A 19,596-nucleotide genomic window follows, 5' to 3' on the forward strand; every position below is an offset into this window, starting at 1 on the left:
AAAAATTTCAGCTTGATATTCAAGGGTAGAAACTAGAAATATTTCAGTTTAAAATATATTTGTAAATACCAATTGCAAAAGCTGTTTTTCGTGTTATTCGTGTATTATATAATATTTAATAAAGCCCTTATGTTATACTCTTTAGTTATAGCAAAAGTATATTTAAACAAAAATCCCAAGTGACCACAGCTCTGTTGAAAATTGTGCAAATAGTGCATGTGGCTGGTTGCCAGTCGAGGTCTGCCCACAGAACACAGAATTACCAATTAATTGTCCTGAAAGGTACTTACTGCCAAATCCTGCACTAGCTTCTCCTCAAATGAGTACGTCTCTGTCTCTATCCATATTCTCTGGTAGCCAGTGAGGAACAGGTTAATAGAGCGATGCCTGAGGTGGGAGGATTAAAGATTAAGCAGGGTTACTATGATTATTATGGTTACCAGGGTTACTAGGGAGAGTTATACAGGAAGTTATGGCTGGCAAACAAAAAGTGCTAGAGAGGAAAAGGTTAGTGATATAGACAGGAAGCCTAACTGGTCATATTTCTTATATGTGAAAGAATATAATGACGTTATGACACTGAGGCCAGTAAAAAGAGGCCATTCTTATATTGAAGCCTGAATTTTATATGGCATGTTGGATATTACAATAAATTTGGGAAGTCCACGCTACATAACATGAGCTGTAACCATTCTACATTAACCAAATAAATATTTTCTTTTAGGAATAGTTCAAATGAACCAAAATATGAGTACAATTTATCAATTGCATCAAGTGCTTTTTTATAAGCTGACAGCCAATACATTGTTAAATTGAGAAATCTGCAGTGATAGTATGATTAACATGATTATCATGACTACTAACGTGTCATCTTTAGCATATTGACAATATATTAGACAACTACTATTATTACTACTATTACTATACTATTTCTCCTATTTGAATCTCTGCCTACTTCTCATTTCATATTAGTCATATTAGTCTAAATTGCATTTTCATTGTGTCTTACATTTATGCTACATCATATTGCAATAGACAGCAAAGGAAACAGTCTGTTTTGTCAGTACACATTTTTATACCTGAATTTTTTAGGGACAACTCTAAATACTGCCATAAATCACGGGGTAGATCACACCGTTTATGGTATAAATCTCAATAAATTCACAGAGACAGTTTAGTATGTAATTGTCTGTAAACACTGTAATGCTTTTACAGCTAGGTGAGTTATCAGTAGTATTATCACATAACCAGTTGACCAGTGAGACTCCCTACTGAAGATCTGTTGCAGTCCAAACCATGTCTAGGAGATGAACTAATTGAGGGAGCAACCAATAAACATTCCCCAAGCACTACATTACCGTTAGCATGGAGAGCAGACTGTCATAATCTGCTCTCTCATGCATTTTTTCCAGCCAAAAGTGTCGGTAGGCATTCAGGAAGTAATTATTAATTTTGTGCCTAAAGAGAAGGGCAATGTTGTCAATGGAAGAGAACAGCAAATGTACAAAAGAACAAAACACATATAACACAATCATGAATCACATGTGACTCATGATCATCGTTTCAATAAAATCATGAATACAGAATGAAAATATTAATAGAGAGATTATAGCATCTTTGATGTTTGGACCCCTAAGCATAAATAAATAAAGCAAATGAACAAACTTTCAAAGATAACAGAAACAGGATTCTGAACTGTAATCATTTTTAGCCTTGGATAAGACTGAATGGTCAAAAGTGAAATGGATGTAGTCTAATAAGAGAACAGCTAAATGCATCAGCAAGAAAAATGAAAGACAGGACTAATTAGGTAAGATTTCAAATTTATTGCTTCCACTTGCCTATCAATTCTGGTGATGCTACTGTGGTACTGAGTTACACAGCAACAGAGCGTGAAATTACATACTGCAATTATAAGCTTGAGGAAGAACAGAAGGACAGAAACGAAAAAAAGAGAAGAGGAGAACAAAAAAAGAAAGAAAAGGAAGTGTGGTGTATTATCCAACAGGTATAGGATTCATCTTCATACTGGGGTTAAACTGGGTTCTAAGCTAGTGGCTTACTCCTGTTTGCTCTTTTCCTTGCCGAGTACCAATGGAAAAGCTGTCACCTTGTGATCATGACCCCACATGGGTAGCCAATAAAGGGTCTATTAAGTCAGAAATGTTATCTAATTAATTACACAATAAAAAAGGACACTGTTTGCTAGTGAACATGCTACATAATGATAGATATTCCCAGGGATTTCATGTTAACTCTTGCTAAGCTAACTAGTTAGCAGGTTAATATTAGTGCAGTGCTGTGTTTATGTAGCTGACTAGCTTAGCTAATGTTGGTACACTATTATATTGTGTGATTAAGTATTTTTATTGCAAGCACTACTTTAATCCAATAAAGCTATGGGTAATGTTATATAGTTCAGTTTGTGACTGGCTTGTTGGACATGGTATGGAATGTCAATATCAGGATGTGCAACAAGTGGCATACCTGGGTAGGTTGTATAATGGTGCCATACGGAAACAGGCCACTACCGCACGCTTACGCTGTTTGGACAGCAGTTTTTGCCACACACACTTCTTGGACCTTAGTGGCTGCTCCACCTACAGAACATGTGTGTTAGGGTGACAAGAAAGGATAAAAAGTAAGATATCATTTAATACAAAACAATACCAAACTAATACCAAATGTTGCCATTTAAATTTCTTAGCCAGCAAGAAACATAATTTAATTTCATGCAAAAGAGTCTTTTTTAATGGCAAAAAAATCCTAAATGTATGTGTAGACCTGCTCAAGGTGAAACACTGCAGCTGAGATGGTCTGAAGGCGATCAATCGCGCGGTCTGGATCAGGTGGGCCCTCATTCTTCACAATCACATCTTTATAAAGATGAAGCTGCCACCTCACAGCAGGGTCCTCTGACTATGAGAGAGCACAAGGTCATTTATACAGTTATTGTTCTATTAAACTGAAAATGTTAAAGATATCAACTTAAAATAAAGGATAAGACATTTGTGTGACACAGCACTGGATGTAATACAGACTGCATACAGCTGTGTCAATATAAAGCTCTAATAATACTGTTATTTTGTTGGTTTAAGAACTTGGCAAGGTCACTTAATGGGTCTTTAGGGTACCACCGAGCCAGGAGTTTCCCCCAAAGTCTGGACACCACAAAACCACCCTGGACAACCACCAAAACATGGAAATAAAAGGACTACACACCCGAGGCATAATGAGATAAGATCTTTTTACCATTTGGGAACTGCCACAGGTCTTCACTGGGTTTCTCTAATGTATCTGAATGCCACCTAGCATGAGCAATTGATGCAGAAACATAGGAAGTGAGAGAGCACGAGGCCAAGCAAGCACATTATATGGCTTCTGACAGGAAATCCTACATGACAATTGAGCCCATTTTGTGCTGCCAATGAGCAGAATGTCCAAACAGTCAACAAAAAAGTGGATCTGGAGCCCACACCAGACAGGACCCCCCCTCTCCCCAAAAGACCATGTTCAGTATGCTTAGAAGACTACTGCAATGCTATGTTTGTTTGTTTTTTTCATTTTAGTGTCCATTGGGCTCCAGCAACCTTATAACTTTTGATGGTCTTTGCCCTAAGACTCAATCACTCCATCTGGACACTGTCATTGTCCACTTTTGGTAAGCATCATGGTGGCTCTGTATCTAAGGGTACTGGATCACCTCCTGAAGTCCCCTAAACATAGAGGCAATGAGGAGCCTCCCTCAACAAACAACAAAAATGGTATTATTTATTTTGGGCTTGGGGTTTAAGAGGTCTGTGAAAAACAGTAAGGGGTTCCACAATTTTATAATTTTGTTACAGTGATGAAAAACACAACCCAGCATTATGAAAGTTATTATGCATATAAAAAATATAAACTGGAATCTAATGGCAATTTAATTGAATAAATGGATTCTGTTGGTGGGAAGTTCAGAAATTAAAAAGAAAAAAAAACTACAATAAATAAGCTAACATTATTGTACACATTTACTGTAAATCTAAGTTTGAGAACACTTTGTTTATGGCATTTAGGGTATACTTAGTACTGGGGTAAGAGCTTTTAAAAATTAAACTGAAAGGATATCATGGCCCACCTTCTCTTGCAGGTGCATGTTCCGCCTCAAATGCTCCTTCACCTCTTCATCTGTATCTTTCTAAAATAAGCAGAATAGAATGTGCCTATTAGTTCCTCTAAAGCCTGTAGAAGATTGCTGTTTTTTTTTCTATGACCCTTACAAGCCATACAAGCCTTACCAGGCCATAGCGAGCCTTAGCCAATGAGATGAGCTCCTGGTCTCCAGGCGTGCACATATTCAGGCCAATAGGCAGCATTTTTTTCAGAGCTGCCACAATCAACGAGGTCTGGATGGAGTAAACCTCACCTCGTCTCTTCTTGTGCTTTCTCTCCTGATCCTGTCCTCCTGCCTGAGCAGAGAAACCACTCAACATACACACTCTTGCTAAGGTAGGACTTACATACACACACTGCAATTATGGTGACAATGAAAACAAGCTACAACAAAAAACATACAGAGGACAAAAAGACTTTATTGAGCTGGTCAAAGAAGTTAATATTTTCATTTGGAATTTCTCAAGGTTGGAGCAACTAACTAATAAATATAGAGAAAAAAAATCTAGAAGTATAATGAACCTGTGCATCTGGTTGAAGAAACAGGCAGAATAGTTTACTATTAAATATAACACCACAGACAGTTCCTGATCATTACTGTTTCATTAGATCTTGGCCTTTGCATATACAGTAGTTTTGCATTTATGTAACAACTTATACAAAGTGTAGACTGTTGTGCCCTATGATATATTTAAACATTTTACCATGCTCTGTGGGATGTATATAATTGCTGAGTGGGCCCAGTTCACTTACTATATTTTTTCTTTTTGAGCAAAAGTTCAAGCTAGCTAGAGTTTCAACGGGAAACTGTGAACTGCACAGGCAATGACTGCACACTCAATGACTGTGATGCCTGTGTAGTGCAAAATAGGATTCCTCTACACCCTCACAGACCGGGTTCTACAAAGATAAACAGAGGAGCTTTCAGGTGACTGAGAATGTAAATGCAGGACAAGATCAGCTTGTCAGCAAGAACAATCCACTGAAGAATTTCTCATCTGCCTGCATCAGCTGTTATGGAAAAACTATATACTATGATAATAAAATCTGAAAAAGATATGCATGAATTCAGGTTCAGATGATTTACAGGAATCTCCATTAAATTCTGTCAGAATAGACATGATGTTGCTGATAGAGGCCAATTATTTATTCATTTATTAATACAATGAGACACAAGGTAATAATTTCCCCTGAATACATAAATATTTATGCTTATAATTCTTTGTAATCTGGTAATAATGCTTCTTAAAGCTCGAATGAAGCTCTATGTACAATTACTTTCATTCAGGTTTCAGGTGTGACGATTGCTTTCTAATAATGAAAACCATAATAATGTGTTTTGATACATACTTATAAACTCTCTAGGTGTTTCCAGAAAGACAAAAATTAAACACTTCCTCTTCAGAGACTGCTTTCAAGACTCACTAAATTCAAAATTCACTCCAACGCACCAAACACAGATACTACTACACATGAATAAAGGCACAGCACCGAGAAAAAGAGAAGAAAGGGAGCAGACACCATGCTACAGCATAACACATAATCCACAAGACATAAAAGACAATTTAGATTCACAGAAAATGATCCAAAACCACATACAGGACAACAAAACACGCTTGCATGATCCCGTTACACCCAAGAAGACAAATAATTGTAATGTGATTTTTTGATTGGCATAATAAGTTTTCCTTACATTTCACATTCTTGTCGATTTCTGTCTAGTTAAATTAAAGCATGCTGTATAGTCAAAGTTTGTGGACACCTGACCATTACACCCATGTGTGGACCTTCCCCAAACTGTTGCCATGAAGTTGGAAGTATACAATTATATAGGAGGTCTTTGTATGCTATATAATTACAATTTCCTTTCACTGAAACTAAGAGCTTTAGCCCAAACGTGTTCCAGCATGACAATGCCCCTGGGAGGTCCATGAAGACATGGTTCACTGAGGTTGGAGTAGAAGAACTCAAATCCCCACAGCTGCGCTCCAAAATCTAGTGAAAAAGCCTTCCCAGAAGTGTGGAGGTTATCACAACAGCAAAAATCTGGAATGGGATGTTCAAAAGGCACATATGGGTGTGCTGGTCAGGTGCCCACAAAATTTTGGCCATAGAGAGTAGGTTAATTTGACCACATGACTTTTAAATCTAACAATGCTTCATTTGCATAAAGTAACAAATAGTCTCAATTTCTTAAATTTTTATAACTGTGTTTGATTACAAAAAAGTTATAAACAACCTGCCTTAAATCAGTGCAGCCAAATAAAATAACTGTATAGCATATTGTACAATAGCTTTGCTCTTAGATTTTTAAATGATACTGTGCTGCATTGTATATATAAGAATTATGTCTGTCTTATGTGTTTGGATAACTGCATATAAATGCAATTTGCATCAGTCAGAGCTCATAGCTAAACACATAATACACTTCAACCATACTGTTGATGAGTTGAGTAGATCCACAGTGAAACTGCACCTAAAGTCACAAGATTAGGGTAAAAGTGGAACTCGTCTCTGTAGTTATATGTGTACTTGGTTTCAGATTAAAGGAAACAAAGGTTAACAAATGTACAAAGTGTGTAGATAGTTGCTATTTAGCTCTGATGCCTCATAAGATGCCCATGATGTGGGCAGACAGAAATAAAGCCGAGCGAGTTGAAGGTGATTAGTGATGCATGGCTGAAAATGGATGCAGTGAGCAAATCTATCCTGCCCCCACTCTCAGACACAGAGAACATAAAATCTTACATGCAACCTCACTGTACCTTTGGCAGAAACAACTGGGTGAGTCAGAGAGAGAGAGAGAGAGAGAGAGAGAGAGAGAGAGAGAGAGAGAGAGTATAGGGACGGAAGGAAGAGAGAATGAAGACAGAAGGATGGAAGGAAAGAAAGAAAGAATATCAGAGAGGCATAGTTAGTATCTTTGCACAGGAAAAATTATGAACAATGTGATCTGATTGACTTCCTTTTATTTTAACTCCAACAGCCAGGTTATTATTAGAAAAATCATCACTAGATTAAATCCTCAACAGGCTGAATTAAAACATAGTGATCCATTAAATGAACTCTAGAGATATAATTAATCCCAATATTGCATTGTGTGTAAATAATTTCCTGTGAGATTTAAAAGATGTGTTGACATTATTTACATGTCATACCGAAATGGCGAAAACACAGCTTAAATATGTCCTAAGTATTGCATGTAGTACATACGGCCATCTTGTAAATTACTGTCATCCTTCAGGAAAGGGGCCCTAGCCTACAAAATATGGTGCCTTAAGTATAAATCCAGTGCAAGCATCATTACAACGACAACTGGCCTTGTGCATGGTGGATCATCAATGCTTTGGGGTTGTTTCATGAGAAGTGGTCAATAAGCTATTTGGGAATTCTTTGAAAAGATATTTAAAAATATCCCCAGACTTGAGAAGATATCCCCAAAACTGACTGCCTCTGCCAGGAGGTTGAGATTTTTTGAGGTTTTCAGCAGGACTTTAGACATACAGTGAGGGGAAATAAGTTTTCAAACACTTCTGTTTTAGTTATTAATATACTTCCTGTGCACATATCCACTGCAGATTTATATACACATAATGTCTTTTGACTTTGTACTCATGAATATGACCATAAAGTACAGTATGTATCCATAAGCATAAAGAAACTGTATGTTTAAGTACAAAACTATAAGAAAAACAGTATTCTGACAACTTGACTTAGCAGCATTAGTACTTTGTTGCAAGGATGGAGCTGGCATTTACAGCTTCAGTAAGAAGGAATTAGATTTTTGCAGCATTGTTGCCCATTCTTCTTGGCAAATTGTCATCAATTGCCCAAGGTTATGAGGGTAACCTTGATGAGCCTTGATGAGCCTTGATGAGGGATGACCTCTGATGAACTAACAATTTAAAACTCCTCCATAAATTTTCTATGGGATTCAAGTCAGGCCATGCAAGGCCTTCTTGAGTTACTTTGTTGAAATCTTTTTCCCAGATTCCGTTTTTTTGGCCAATGAGATTAAATTCTTCTATAATATGCCTCATTACATAGCTCTGTTCATTTCCTTCAATGACATGCCCCAGTACCTTTTGCAGAGAAGCAGCCCTATATTATGATGCAAAATACGGTCAAAATATGATTCACAATCCATACTTCCTCCATACTGCTTTAGGACATGCATCTCTGTACCTCTTTATTAGCAGAGGAGTTTTGTGTGGGATGTAGGAATGGAGATGATCGCTGTGCAATTTACTGCTTATTGAACCATGTGTAACTGTTGTTCTTTGCTGTTGCTCTGTAGCCTTTTCCATTCAAGTGTTTTCAATAATCTTGTCTCACAATGACTGCTATTTGTTGCATGAAATATTCCCAACCAATACAGAATGGGAACTTTTTTGCTTATATTTATAAGTACAGAGTCAGAAGATGTTGTGTTTGTAAATTTGAAGTGGATATATGCAATGGAAATTATTTTTTATTTATTTATTTGTTTGTTTAAATGTTATTCAATAATAAATACAATAGGGTCCAAATACTTATTTCCCCTCACTGTACATCCAAAACAACACACAAGTGGTTGCGGTAGACAAAATCAATATTTTGTGATGGCCATCTTAGTCTAAACTTTACGTTAAACTAAAATCTGTAGTCTGCATTGAAAGCAGAGTTTTACTTGGGCAAACCTAACGATATAAAGGAGTGATCACAAGATCCCACAGTGCCTCCAACATTGTTAGACACTGCAGAAAGAAGTCTATTATATTCTCTAGCAGAGGCTTTAACAAATATTAATTATGGGGTGCTGATTTTTGTTTTGCTTAATTGCTTAATTGTGTCATACCACATAAGAAGACACTTTAGAATTTAAAAATCCCTTTGAAATCCCTGAAGTGTATGGTAAAAAATGTAATTAAACAAACAAACAAACAAATAAACAGTGTTCCCAATTCAAATTTCCACTTCATTTATTTTTTTCTGCCTTGTTTAACAAAACATTACAGCACCAATTTTAATAACTGCTTTCTATACTCAAATTATAAAGCTGAACAACTGTCTCTGTATGAAGAATAGTGATTTATTAATGGCTTGGTATTACTAGCAATGAACTGCACTACACTTCATTCGTTTGTGCCAAACTGGAATAAATACAGCCAGATAAACAGATAAAGATTTTAATTGTATGTATATTAATTATTACAGTTTAATAATCCCACAATCAAAAAATGGTATATTTATGCATATTTATATAGATACAGGCCGATTCTGGTCTGCATTGTCAACTCAATACCAGTTCAGCTGCATTCAGCCAGATAGCAGCCCATGCAAAATTGGGGTAAACAAGGCTAAACAGAGTACTTACAGTGCTTGGAGCCTGAACATACATCAAGAATTACAGTGCAGCTTTGCTGTAGCAATCTTGTAAATTGTAGCAATCTGGCTAATTGCTAACATGTAACAACCTTGGTCTTAACGGTAAGAAGAAATTAATCAGCTGCCCCTTGTGGTGGAAGCTGGCATATCATCATTAACAGTTAACCAGGTATCTCCAGAGTACACTGATCAGCCATAACATTAAAACCACCTGCCTAATATTATGTAGGTCCCCTTGTGCCACCAGAACAGCTCTGACCCTTCGAGGCATGGACTCTACAGGACCTCTGCAGGTGTGCTGTGGTATCTGGCACCAAGACGTTAGCAGCAGATCCTTTAAGTCCTGTAAGTTGTGAGGTGGAGACTCCATCAGATTTGTTTGTCCCGCACATCCTACAGATGCTTGATCAGATTGAGATCTGGGGAATTTGGAGGCCAAATCAACACCTTGAACTCCTTATCATATTCTTTAAACCATTCCTGAACAATTTTTGCAGTGTGGCAGGGCATATTATCCTGCAGAAAGAGGCCACTGCCATTAGCCGTTAGGGTGTACTTGGTCTGTTTAGGTAGGCAGTACATATCAAAGTAACATCCACATGAATGCCAGAACCCAAGTCTTCCCAGCAGAACATTGCCCAGAGCATGACGCTGCCTCCGCCGGCTTGACATTATAATGAGATAATCAGTGTTATTCACTTCACCTGTCAGTGGTTTTTATGTTATGGCTGACTGATGTATTTTTTACCCTTCTGGGAAAAAAAATAATTTATAACAACAACAGCAACAACAATGATGATAAAAGTGATGCTGGAAATGTAATCTTTTCACCTGTTACACAAGGCAGAAAAATTTATGAACTGGAAATTTGACTCAGTAACACATATAACACATATAATAATAATAATAATAATAATAATAATAATTATTATTATTATTATTATTATTATTATTACTGAAAGATGCCAATAATTCTAGTGATGACCGTATTTACATACAATACACAGTATACAGGATGTGAAAGTTTCCATAATATTTGAAAGGCTACAAAGGCTTAGACAATTCTCATTGTTACACGCAATGTTTGGGTTGTTTGTGAAAAACTGCAGTATGCTGTAATGTTAAAATGGCAAGCTGACTGGAGATCTTAATGCCAGTGTTAGTGAAGCAGTATGAGTAGTTATTTGTATAAAATTTGTAAAATGGGATGAGTGCTATTATAGGCATGATCCATGAATAAAACATCATTTGCCTCAGTCAGCATCAGCATTTCTCATCATTTTCTTATCATTCTTATAGCAACAGTTTACAAGCTAACAGCTAAACATGTTTAAATGCAATCTTACAGTGCAGAGAGAAATAAAAAAAAAACCTTTGTGTCTTCATTTCAATATAAGCAAAAGAAGTTGTTGCTCCATATTCATTATTTTGAACATTTCCATTTAAGCCCTTGTATGACGTACTGTCTCAGCCAGTCATCATATAATGTTTGATTTGTTTTTTCTGTAAAGGATTTTGTAAACTCGTCACTCATCACTCCTACCTTCGACATCTTTGTCTTGCTGTCCCCAGTGAGGAAGGAGAGATTATTGATCTCATTCTGCACAACAAAGTTCTGTTCCTCTCTCTTAAAATTCTGCATGAGAAAAATGGCACTGAGGTGAATTTGACAGAACATATAACAAAACTTGTTTGAAAAAGTTGCTTCAGGAGGTACTAATACCCTAGTTAAATGATTTTCTGGAAGTCTAAAAGATTTAGGTGTGTAAGTATGAGCTAAGAAGTGTGGGAGTTCTAAAGTGGTGCACTGGAGGTTCTTTAATTTGATCTACTATTTTTGTCATCTTGACAGGAAAAAAACAGAATTCAGAAAAGCTTACGTGTGACTTGCACCAAAGGATGAAAATTTCTGCTACCATCCTGAAAAGCTCATTGGAGTCAGCATCAGGCTCTTTCAGCCATCGTGACCTGGAGAGGAGTCATAATAAACCCGGGAGAATATCAGATCTACTTACTACACCTTCTGCTTTGGCTCCTTACATCCATACTTTAATAGGAAATCTACACTGAGCCGGCATTTTTCAACATAAAATCATCAATATTGTACTGTTTTGATATTGATTCATTTCAGCAAAAACTATCAAATTGCTAACAATACAAATAAAAAAAATACTGGTCATTTTTAAGGCACACTGAAACATGACCTGTTGTAGTCGAATGAGCTACTGAGCAAATTTAAGACCTTAATGTTTACGGTAATATGACGGTATTACCTGTTGTTGTCCACGTAGCGAATGAGCATGGGATAGAATGCATACAGATCCCTGCACAGCACTGCAAACTCATCCAGGATCAGTAGCTCTGCCTCCTGGGTATCGCCTTTGTTGTCAGCTTTGAGAAGCTCCTCCTCTGCCACCACCTTCACTGTCTTCTTCTTTAATTTCTCCAGTGTTGGCAGGAAGTGTGTCTTTAAAAGATCTGCCCTCGCCTTGCTGATGATAGGCTGAGCATACACTGCAAGATGGTGCAAATGTCAATCATAAGAAACAAAATACTAGTGTTGGTTTGCTTAACATGAATTTAACTACATTATTATACACAACAAAACACTTTATTTTATTTATTTATTTTTTTTTTGCGGTGCCATTTTTTTGGTGAATTCTCACAATTTAAGTCTAACTATAAACAAATGCTGTCCAAGGTATTCTAATTTTCTAGCTGGTCCTCACTAGTAAAATGTCACAATACTGAAAAACTTTCGATTCAGCTATTTCTTCTAACCTTTTCAAAGCTGCTGTAGTCTTGAAGTAGATGGTGTCGAGTTTGCTAATTATTGTCTAGCATGAACTTGTAGTCTAGCCCTTCCTTTGTCCCTGTCTTCAGAGCAATGTTTTTTTCTCTCAGTTCCACTGATTAAAAACACAATGTAAGAATTTGGCATTTATTGTATTTTGGAACAGAAACTATTAAATATATCTTAAAATGTTAAATAGAATTTATATAATCTCATGACTGCAAGTCTAGACTGCAGAGTGTAGCCATATGTATTTGTATCCAAGTCTCTGCATTTATTACATTTCTACTAAAACATCAACATAAAATCTAGTAACAATTAAAACAGAAAATATAAAAACAATTTAATTTGATATTTTGCAACACACTTAACAACATTGTGATAATGGATTCACTGAAACCCAAAACCCTTTTTATATTTTTACATTTGGCCTCTCTGGGCCATGTTCCACCTGTGCTGGTGCTCATGGAGATACCAAAAATACACAATGCCACAATGTTACGCCTTGTATTTGTATGTGCGCTATGATGAAGGATCTAGAGTTCCAGGTCTCCTAATCTGTTAATTGCTGCTCTCAAGCTTACAAGCCATGTCTATGAAGATTTTTGGTCATATGGGCTATTCTGAAAAAACAGTAGTAGGTCAAGATGACTAAACTTTTTGCTGTTTGGCACTCGTCTGATTAAAAATCTAGTTCATGTGCCTTAGTCTACTTACCACTATTAGATATCTTCCTTACCTGCAATCCTCTTCATCCAGGAGGCCTCGTCAATGCCCAGATTGCTATTCAGGATCTTGAGGATGTTGCCCAGGATGACGCTCAGGTGCTCAGAGGTGACAGTGGTGCTACATGCAGTTGCTGTGCCCTTGGCCTGGTTCTCTGTGCCTCTCTCCCACCAGTAGGATAAGTAGTTACACAGCATGGGCAGCACTACCTCAATGACATGGGGCATTTCAGTGTAGCGAGCTCCTGACTCAGACATGTCATTGATGTCTTTCATCAGGCAGTCCAGATGCGGCACTTCTGGGCACATCTGTTCTACAGTATCAGGCATGCCTAATACTGAGGAGAGAGGAAAACCAGTGGGTTAAAATACTTTCACACAAACATATAACATGAGCTTAGTATTACAATGTATTATAAGGTTGTATCTCCCATTTATTCTTAACCCAGATAGAACCTTATAATACTAATGCCACAATATACACTCACAGTTGTGTGCACACACCACCATCAGAAGGATTCCCAAGAATGTGAATATTGTTTATATTGCAAACAACTGAGATGACAATGTGGTAGTTGAGTAATACATTTTACAGCTAAAATTGTTATTACTATCAAATCAAGAGCTGGCCTGGTAAGTAATGAGTACTTAATAGGTAATTAATAAGTAGTAAACAAGAGGCAGGTAACAAAGGCATTCATGCAGAAAATATACAATTTAAAGATTAAAACAAGCTGTCAACGGCTTCAGTAGTGAAATATTGAAACAGAATTAACAGTACTGCACGAATATATCTCTTAATCTTGTCGTCAGCAGCTAATGAAGAGGTTTACTGCCTAAAAATGTAACACTTACTGGCCCGTTCCCGTGCTGACTTGGTGTTGAAGACAGAGAACGGGTTGTGCGCATTGAGGTGAGGCTCCAAAAATGCCACAGGCATCGCTCCTGCCAGGGTGGCCAAACACTCACCTAGAGCTGGAAGCTGTCTACAGTAAAACCGATCACATACATAGAGAGTCTTTATATCCTGTGAGTATATTTCTGGTTGTTATTGAATAACACAAATTCTTAGCTGCACTACCTATACTTACTTAATTACAATAATACTATATATTATATAATTACAATACTACTACTATAATACTATACGTCTTAATAAAATTTCTGCGATGTGTTCAGAAGTATGCAAAATTCCCAAATGACCAGGTTGCTCTCAAAAAAATGTAAACAATTAAAAACTCAAAAGTTTCAAATGTAATAGACATACTTAGCTTACATACACTTCGCTTATTATATAGCAGCTTATAAATGGTAACCATGCTGGGTGCACACTTTAAATGCAGCAACTGTAACTTTAATGTTAAATATAAACCTTTGTTTGTAACATGAATTTAGTTGGTTCTATTTCTCAAAATATAAAAAAAAAACAACTAGTAGCCTAATTCAAATCCCCGTGACCCTGACAGTGTTTCATATCTATCCCATGTGCTTCATATCTGACCCCTCACTTGTGCCACGTGGTTTTGTATATTGAGCTGGTCAAATATTCTCAAGTCAAGACAAGTGTGCTTGTCTTCAGTTGCATGCCATGACCACCAGTGCAAACAGTCACTAAAATGTCCGTAATTACTCTTAGGCTTATTTTAATAAATCTTCTACTATCTTAAAAGTATGTAAATCCTCCACATTTCTACCTTTCAACATAGATGTTCTTCCCAGTTCCCAATGAGTAGAGGCTGCTAAGGATCCGATAGCATGACACCTGGACATCATCCACTAAAAACAGGCAGAAAGATGTGAATCATAAATATAGACCCATTAGAGAGATGCAATCAGCAAGTGTATTATTTTTTTAAATAATTCTATATTGATATAGCAACAGAAATATGTACTATATAGACTTAAAGCTAAGACATTCAGCTTTTCCATAATGCTGGGCTACATGTATAGAGCTGTACTCACACAGAAGGTCCACTCCGAACTGATGCTCAGTGATGTGCTCAAACAGGGCAGTGAGGATGGGCAACAGGGCAACTGTGGTGTAGTTGATGTTCTGTGATACACCCTTCATCTGGCTGCGTGAGTGTGTGAACTTCCCTAGCTTCAAGTTCTCCAGTGTTTTCTCCAGGTCATCTGCTGCATTCTCAAAGAATGTTCTCAAGGCAGCCTTCACCAACTCAGAGCCAGACTTCATCACTGTTCTGGAGGAATTTTTCATGATCATGGTATAAGCACAAAAACAATAAGCAATAAGATTGTCATATTATATATGCTTGGTATTTTTGTGACAATTGTCGCATGTAACCCGATGAACAGCAGTGCAATTTTAATATGTGAACATTTTATTCATTTGGATTATTAATGGATTATTAGGCTGCATGTAAGCATAACTTGTGTTATTGCATATGATGCGTATTAAGGCATGGAAATGCACACTGAGACATGTTGCCATGGAAAGAGTGACACACTGTTACTTCTCTATATTCCAAGCCAGACTCAAAAAAAATGTACAGAACTTACTTGCACCATACTATATGCACACAGTGTATATAAATATTCTGTCACAAGCATACTGTATGTTGCATATCAAATGTATTAAACTTTTACTTGCATGCTCTATATGGCTGTCACGGATTGGTTGGAGACGGATACAAGTGTGGAGTCTTTTATTTAAAGTGCAACACACATGAACAAGGATTAAGACTACTTAATACAAACACACACAGAAACTAGACAGGCATGAAACATACATGAGCATGGCATGGATATAACAACATACAAAGAAGCTACTCACTACAGACACTAGACAAAGAGTGCTATACAGACGGGACTTAAATACTAGTGGTCATTAAACCAAAACGTGAATCAGGTGCAAACAGTAATGTGATGTGAGTGTCGTGATCAGGTGAGGTGCAGTGGCTGATGGGAATCATAGTCCTGTATGACAACGGCGTGTTATGGACCATTGTCATTTAACCAAGCTCACCTTTACCACTATGCTATTTGAATAAGATTGATATGTAATAACTAATTTTTTTTCTTTCAAAACATGGAAAGTCTCTGTAGTCTCTGTTGCCTGAAGAATACTTCACAACTACATTTCTTATTTTCTAGGAGTACTTTTGAGTTACAGAGACTAACAGAGTCATTCCACTTTTTGAAAATACCTGCACTGCAAGATATATGCAAGATATGCAAGATATGCTTGTGACAGAACTTTGGAATTCAGTGTATAGAAGGTGCTGCAAATAGGTTGCATGTGAACATTTTTGTTTTCTGTGAGACTGGGTTGCTGTAATCCATTACTATGCTGCAATTTACATCAATAATCCAATTGCATGACCCGCCTGCATAAGAGTAGCGCAGATGTATATCCTGGATTTATAGCACAGTGTATATACACTTGATAACAACTGAAATAACTGATGGTACACTGACTACAGTGGAAGTTCCAGTGTAAATGCGAATTTAAACAACATATAAAATGGAAAATATGGCCAAAAACTTTTTTACAATTAACTGTAATTTTTTTTTCTGTGTAAACAATCAAGTGTAAGTTCTACTCATGTTGTTATTGTTAGTGTTTAGCTGCCTGTGCTTTATATAATTTTGTTAAACCCTATTCAGAAAATTGACATAACAGTAACTGACTGAAATATGCATTTTTGTTTTTGACTTTATGAAACCTTTATGAAAATGTTTGAATGCCTAAATAACACATTCCTAAATAAGGTCCAAAAAATAATACATGGGCACTTTGAGAAGCAGAATAACCCCACTGTGCCTATCAGCCATGGTGATGAAACTTAGTAGACACCAAAGAATTAGCACAAAATTGTTAGTTTTAACAGTGGTCAAAGGCACCCATCATAAAGAGCTAATTAAATGACATATCTACTTTACAACTAACTCATGTGGTCATTATTCACATGCTTTATTTTACTTTAAGTTTAGCCCCAGTATCTGCATCGATACTTATTTTAAACTGGTCTGGCATTTAAATGCAAATAAAAGTGAACTTGTATTACGCTTGCATCATTTCAATGTATGTTCAATATACCTAGTGTCAAGTGTGTGGGCCAGGATATGAAGACAGCTAACCATAGTGGCAGAGTCACTTCCTGAAAACAAAAATACACAATCAAAATCTCAACAAGGATTCACCACATGATATCAAGTATCACAACACGCAGGTGAGGCGGAGAGTAAGCAATCTCTTACCAAAGAGAGAGATCCTGTGTCTAACAAGAGCTGCCAGCTTACAGAAAAGACTGAAGAATAAAGTGAGCAATGGGTCAGAAAAAACAGTGGAGTTAATAAGAAAAATGAATGGCAAGTAATTAGGCTGTGAAAAGAAAGAAATGGATTGATAGATAGCGACAAGTAGGATTAGGAATTAGGATTAATATTTAGGATTAGAATTAATATTTCAGAGACAAAGTGCTGTAAAGAAAAGTTATGGTAAGTAAACTGTCCTTTCCATTTTATCATATAATTTTTTGCCCATATCTAACACCCATTATACCAAGCAATCAACAGGGCATTTATAACAGTGTAGTAACAGTGTTAATGTACCTGGTAACCATCTCTTTCTCTTTGTTTGAAGCATACCCACTGCTGCTGAGATTCTTACTGGGGGAGGAGAGGAAGTAGAGAGAGTGGTTCTTGAAGTATTGATCTATTAGTGGCAGAAGCACCTACAGAAAGAAAAGGTATAGACAACAGCATGGTCATAATTAGCAATAAAACAATCAGTATGTATTTTACTAATTTAAGTGCTCCCAAAACTGTCCAGAAACAAGTACATGATGAGTATAGGAAGAACAGTATAGAGTATAGAAAACTACAGCTGAACCATTAGCAGTTAAACTATGATACTGTCTTAAATGTCAACAAAGTAAATTAAAAATGCAAACTATATTATTCATTTTGATTAAAAGTTTAGGTTAGAAAATTGTTTCTAAGGCTCAGTCAGCTTAATTGTGTTGTGTGTTGTGTGTTTTTACACTGTTATGCTTCTAACCTTGGCAAAGAACTTGATTTCTTGCTCATGAGGTGACCTGTCATTCTTTCCACTGCTAGCCATAACCTCTGGAATAAAAAAAATGTTAATATAGATTATTTTTAATAATATACTTACTCTTATATTTAATCTAAGTTTATTGTTAGACTGTCTCAGAGAGAACTACAGCATTATAACAGAGGTATTACATAAAAAATGTAGGAAGCTAGGCTATTTACCCAGGTGAGCAATGTATTCCTGTGCACAGTCCACATATTTCAGCAGTTTTTTCAGGAATTTATAGGCAAACCTTTTTTCCATCGAGGATGAGTCCTGCTCCATGTCTTTCAAACCCCTAGGAATGAAAAAAATTAACAATGATTATAACTTGGATCTTGTTCTCTTTTTTTTTTCAAACAGAATCGACATTTCTTTTGTATGAATGTGGTTCATTTTGTTAGAAAGAGCCAGATATCATCATTATCTTCAGGCACACACACCTAGTAATGGCATAGCCATTCATCTGCAGGAAGCGGAACAGGTCCTGAGCTTTCTCACGGTCTCTGGCTTTCTCTTTGGCCGTAAGTGTATCATATGGCACCAACAAGGGATGTGTTCCACCTAAATTAACAGGAACATACGTAAACATAACTACATAAATAAATATCCTTAGAGGTGATTAAATGATTTGTTTGATTTTTGATTAAGTCCTACATTAGATGAATACATTACAGCTTTAAATGTGCATTTTGGTGTGCAGGAATATGTCATCACCTTTCACTGCTAGGTCACTCTTCTTCTTTTTAGCCCAAATGTTGTGGTAGTTTTCAGCTAACACCTCTACCATAGCCTGGAAAATCAATGAGGGGAAAAAAAAACATCACAAAGCAAAGTATTTAACAATTTAACTCCTAGTTTAAGAAAAAATAAAACACTAGAAAGAATGTCCAATGTGGATTTCATATCACAATATCTATCTATTAAATGGGCAGTGGTTGCTTAGTGGGTAAGACATTGGATAGCTGAGAGGGAGGTTGCGAGTTCAAATCCCAGTGCTGCCAAGCTGCCACTACTGAGCCCCTGAGCAAGACCCTTAACCCACAACTGTTCAGTTGTATAAATAAGAAAAATGTAAGTTGTACATATAGCCCATATATACAATTCAAGTAGTCACAGTACCTGCAGTTCTCGAGACAGCAGTACGTTGCTCATGTCTACTGGACTTGGGTTAAAACCACTACCCTGTGAACATACAACACACAAACTAGAACAAGATATCACACAAAGTCTGGAGGAATTACAAGCTATGGTATTTTTTGAAGCTCTTATTTCAGTCCAGTGAAATGCTCCCATCCGAGTCTCACACAAAGAAACGTTCACATGCAACATATTTGCAGCATCTACTATATGTTGAATATTAACGTTCTGGCACAAGCATGCAGTACATTGCATAGCAACCTATCAAACGTTCACTCGAATGCTTTGTAAGTCATGTTCTGCACCAACGCAATTTAACCAAGCCCATGTCTACTACTACGCTATTTGAAAAAGATCGA

General features: G+C 36.7%; 1 protein-coding gene across 15 annotated transcripts in view; it reads right to left on the bottom strand.

Moving 5' to 3' along the window:
• The window catches only part of LOC113530100 (ryanodine receptor 3), a 159,827-nt gene that overhangs the window by 24,102 nt on the left and 116,129 nt on the right, over window positions 1-19,596 (bottom strand). For 6 of the 15 annotated variants that reach the window (XM_026919835.3, XM_053237340.1, XM_053237338.1 and 3 more), the window contains 21 exons: window positions 19,220-19,282; window positions 18,815-18,890; window positions 18,541-18,661; window positions 18,280-18,395; window positions 18,062-18,129; window positions 17,614-17,735; window positions 17,260-17,309; window positions 17,099-17,159; window positions 15,001-15,239; window positions 14,733-14,814; window positions 13,894-14,024; window positions 13,053-13,376; window positions 11,793-12,033; window positions 11,400-11,487; window positions 11,063-11,155; window positions 6,918-6,932; window positions 4,278-4,448; window positions 4,118-4,177; window positions 2,785-2,919; window positions 2,488-2,600; window positions 1,359-1,458 (listed from right to left, as the gene is read on the bottom strand). In XM_026919835.3, coding sequence (XP_026775636.3) covers window positions 1,359-1,458; window positions 2,488-2,600; window positions 2,785-2,919; window positions 4,118-4,177; window positions 4,278-4,448; window positions 6,918-6,932; window positions 11,063-11,155; window positions 11,400-11,487; window positions 11,793-12,033; window positions 13,053-13,376; window positions 13,894-14,024; window positions 14,733-14,814; window positions 15,001-15,239; window positions 17,099-17,159; window positions 17,260-17,309; window positions 17,614-17,735; window positions 18,062-18,129; window positions 18,280-18,395; window positions 18,541-18,661; window positions 18,815-18,890; window positions 19,220-19,282 — 2,469 coding nt within the window. Of the gene's footprint in view, window positions 1-290; window positions 388-1,358; window positions 1,459-2,487; window positions 2,601-2,784; window positions 2,920-4,117; window positions 4,178-4,277; window positions 4,449-6,917; window positions 6,933-11,062; window positions 11,156-11,399; window positions 11,488-11,792; window positions 12,034-13,052; window positions 13,377-13,893; window positions 14,025-14,732; window positions 14,815-15,000; window positions 15,240-17,098; window positions 17,160-17,259; window positions 17,310-17,613; window positions 17,736-18,061; window positions 18,130-18,279; window positions 18,396-18,540; window positions 18,662-18,814; window positions 18,891-19,219; window positions 19,283-19,596 lie in introns of all 15 variants that reach the window. The other 9 variants (XM_026919849.3, XM_026919847.3, XM_026919843.3 and 6 more) reach the window with 3 other exon arrangements.

Source organism: Pangasianodon hypophthalmus, chromosome 10 (genome assembly GCF_027358585.1).
Source record: "Pangasianodon hypophthalmus isolate fPanHyp1 chromosome 10, fPanHyp1.pri, whole genome shotgun sequence".
Taxonomy (NCBI): domain Eukaryota; kingdom Metazoa; phylum Chordata; class Actinopteri; order Siluriformes; family Pangasiidae; genus Pangasianodon; species Pangasianodon hypophthalmus.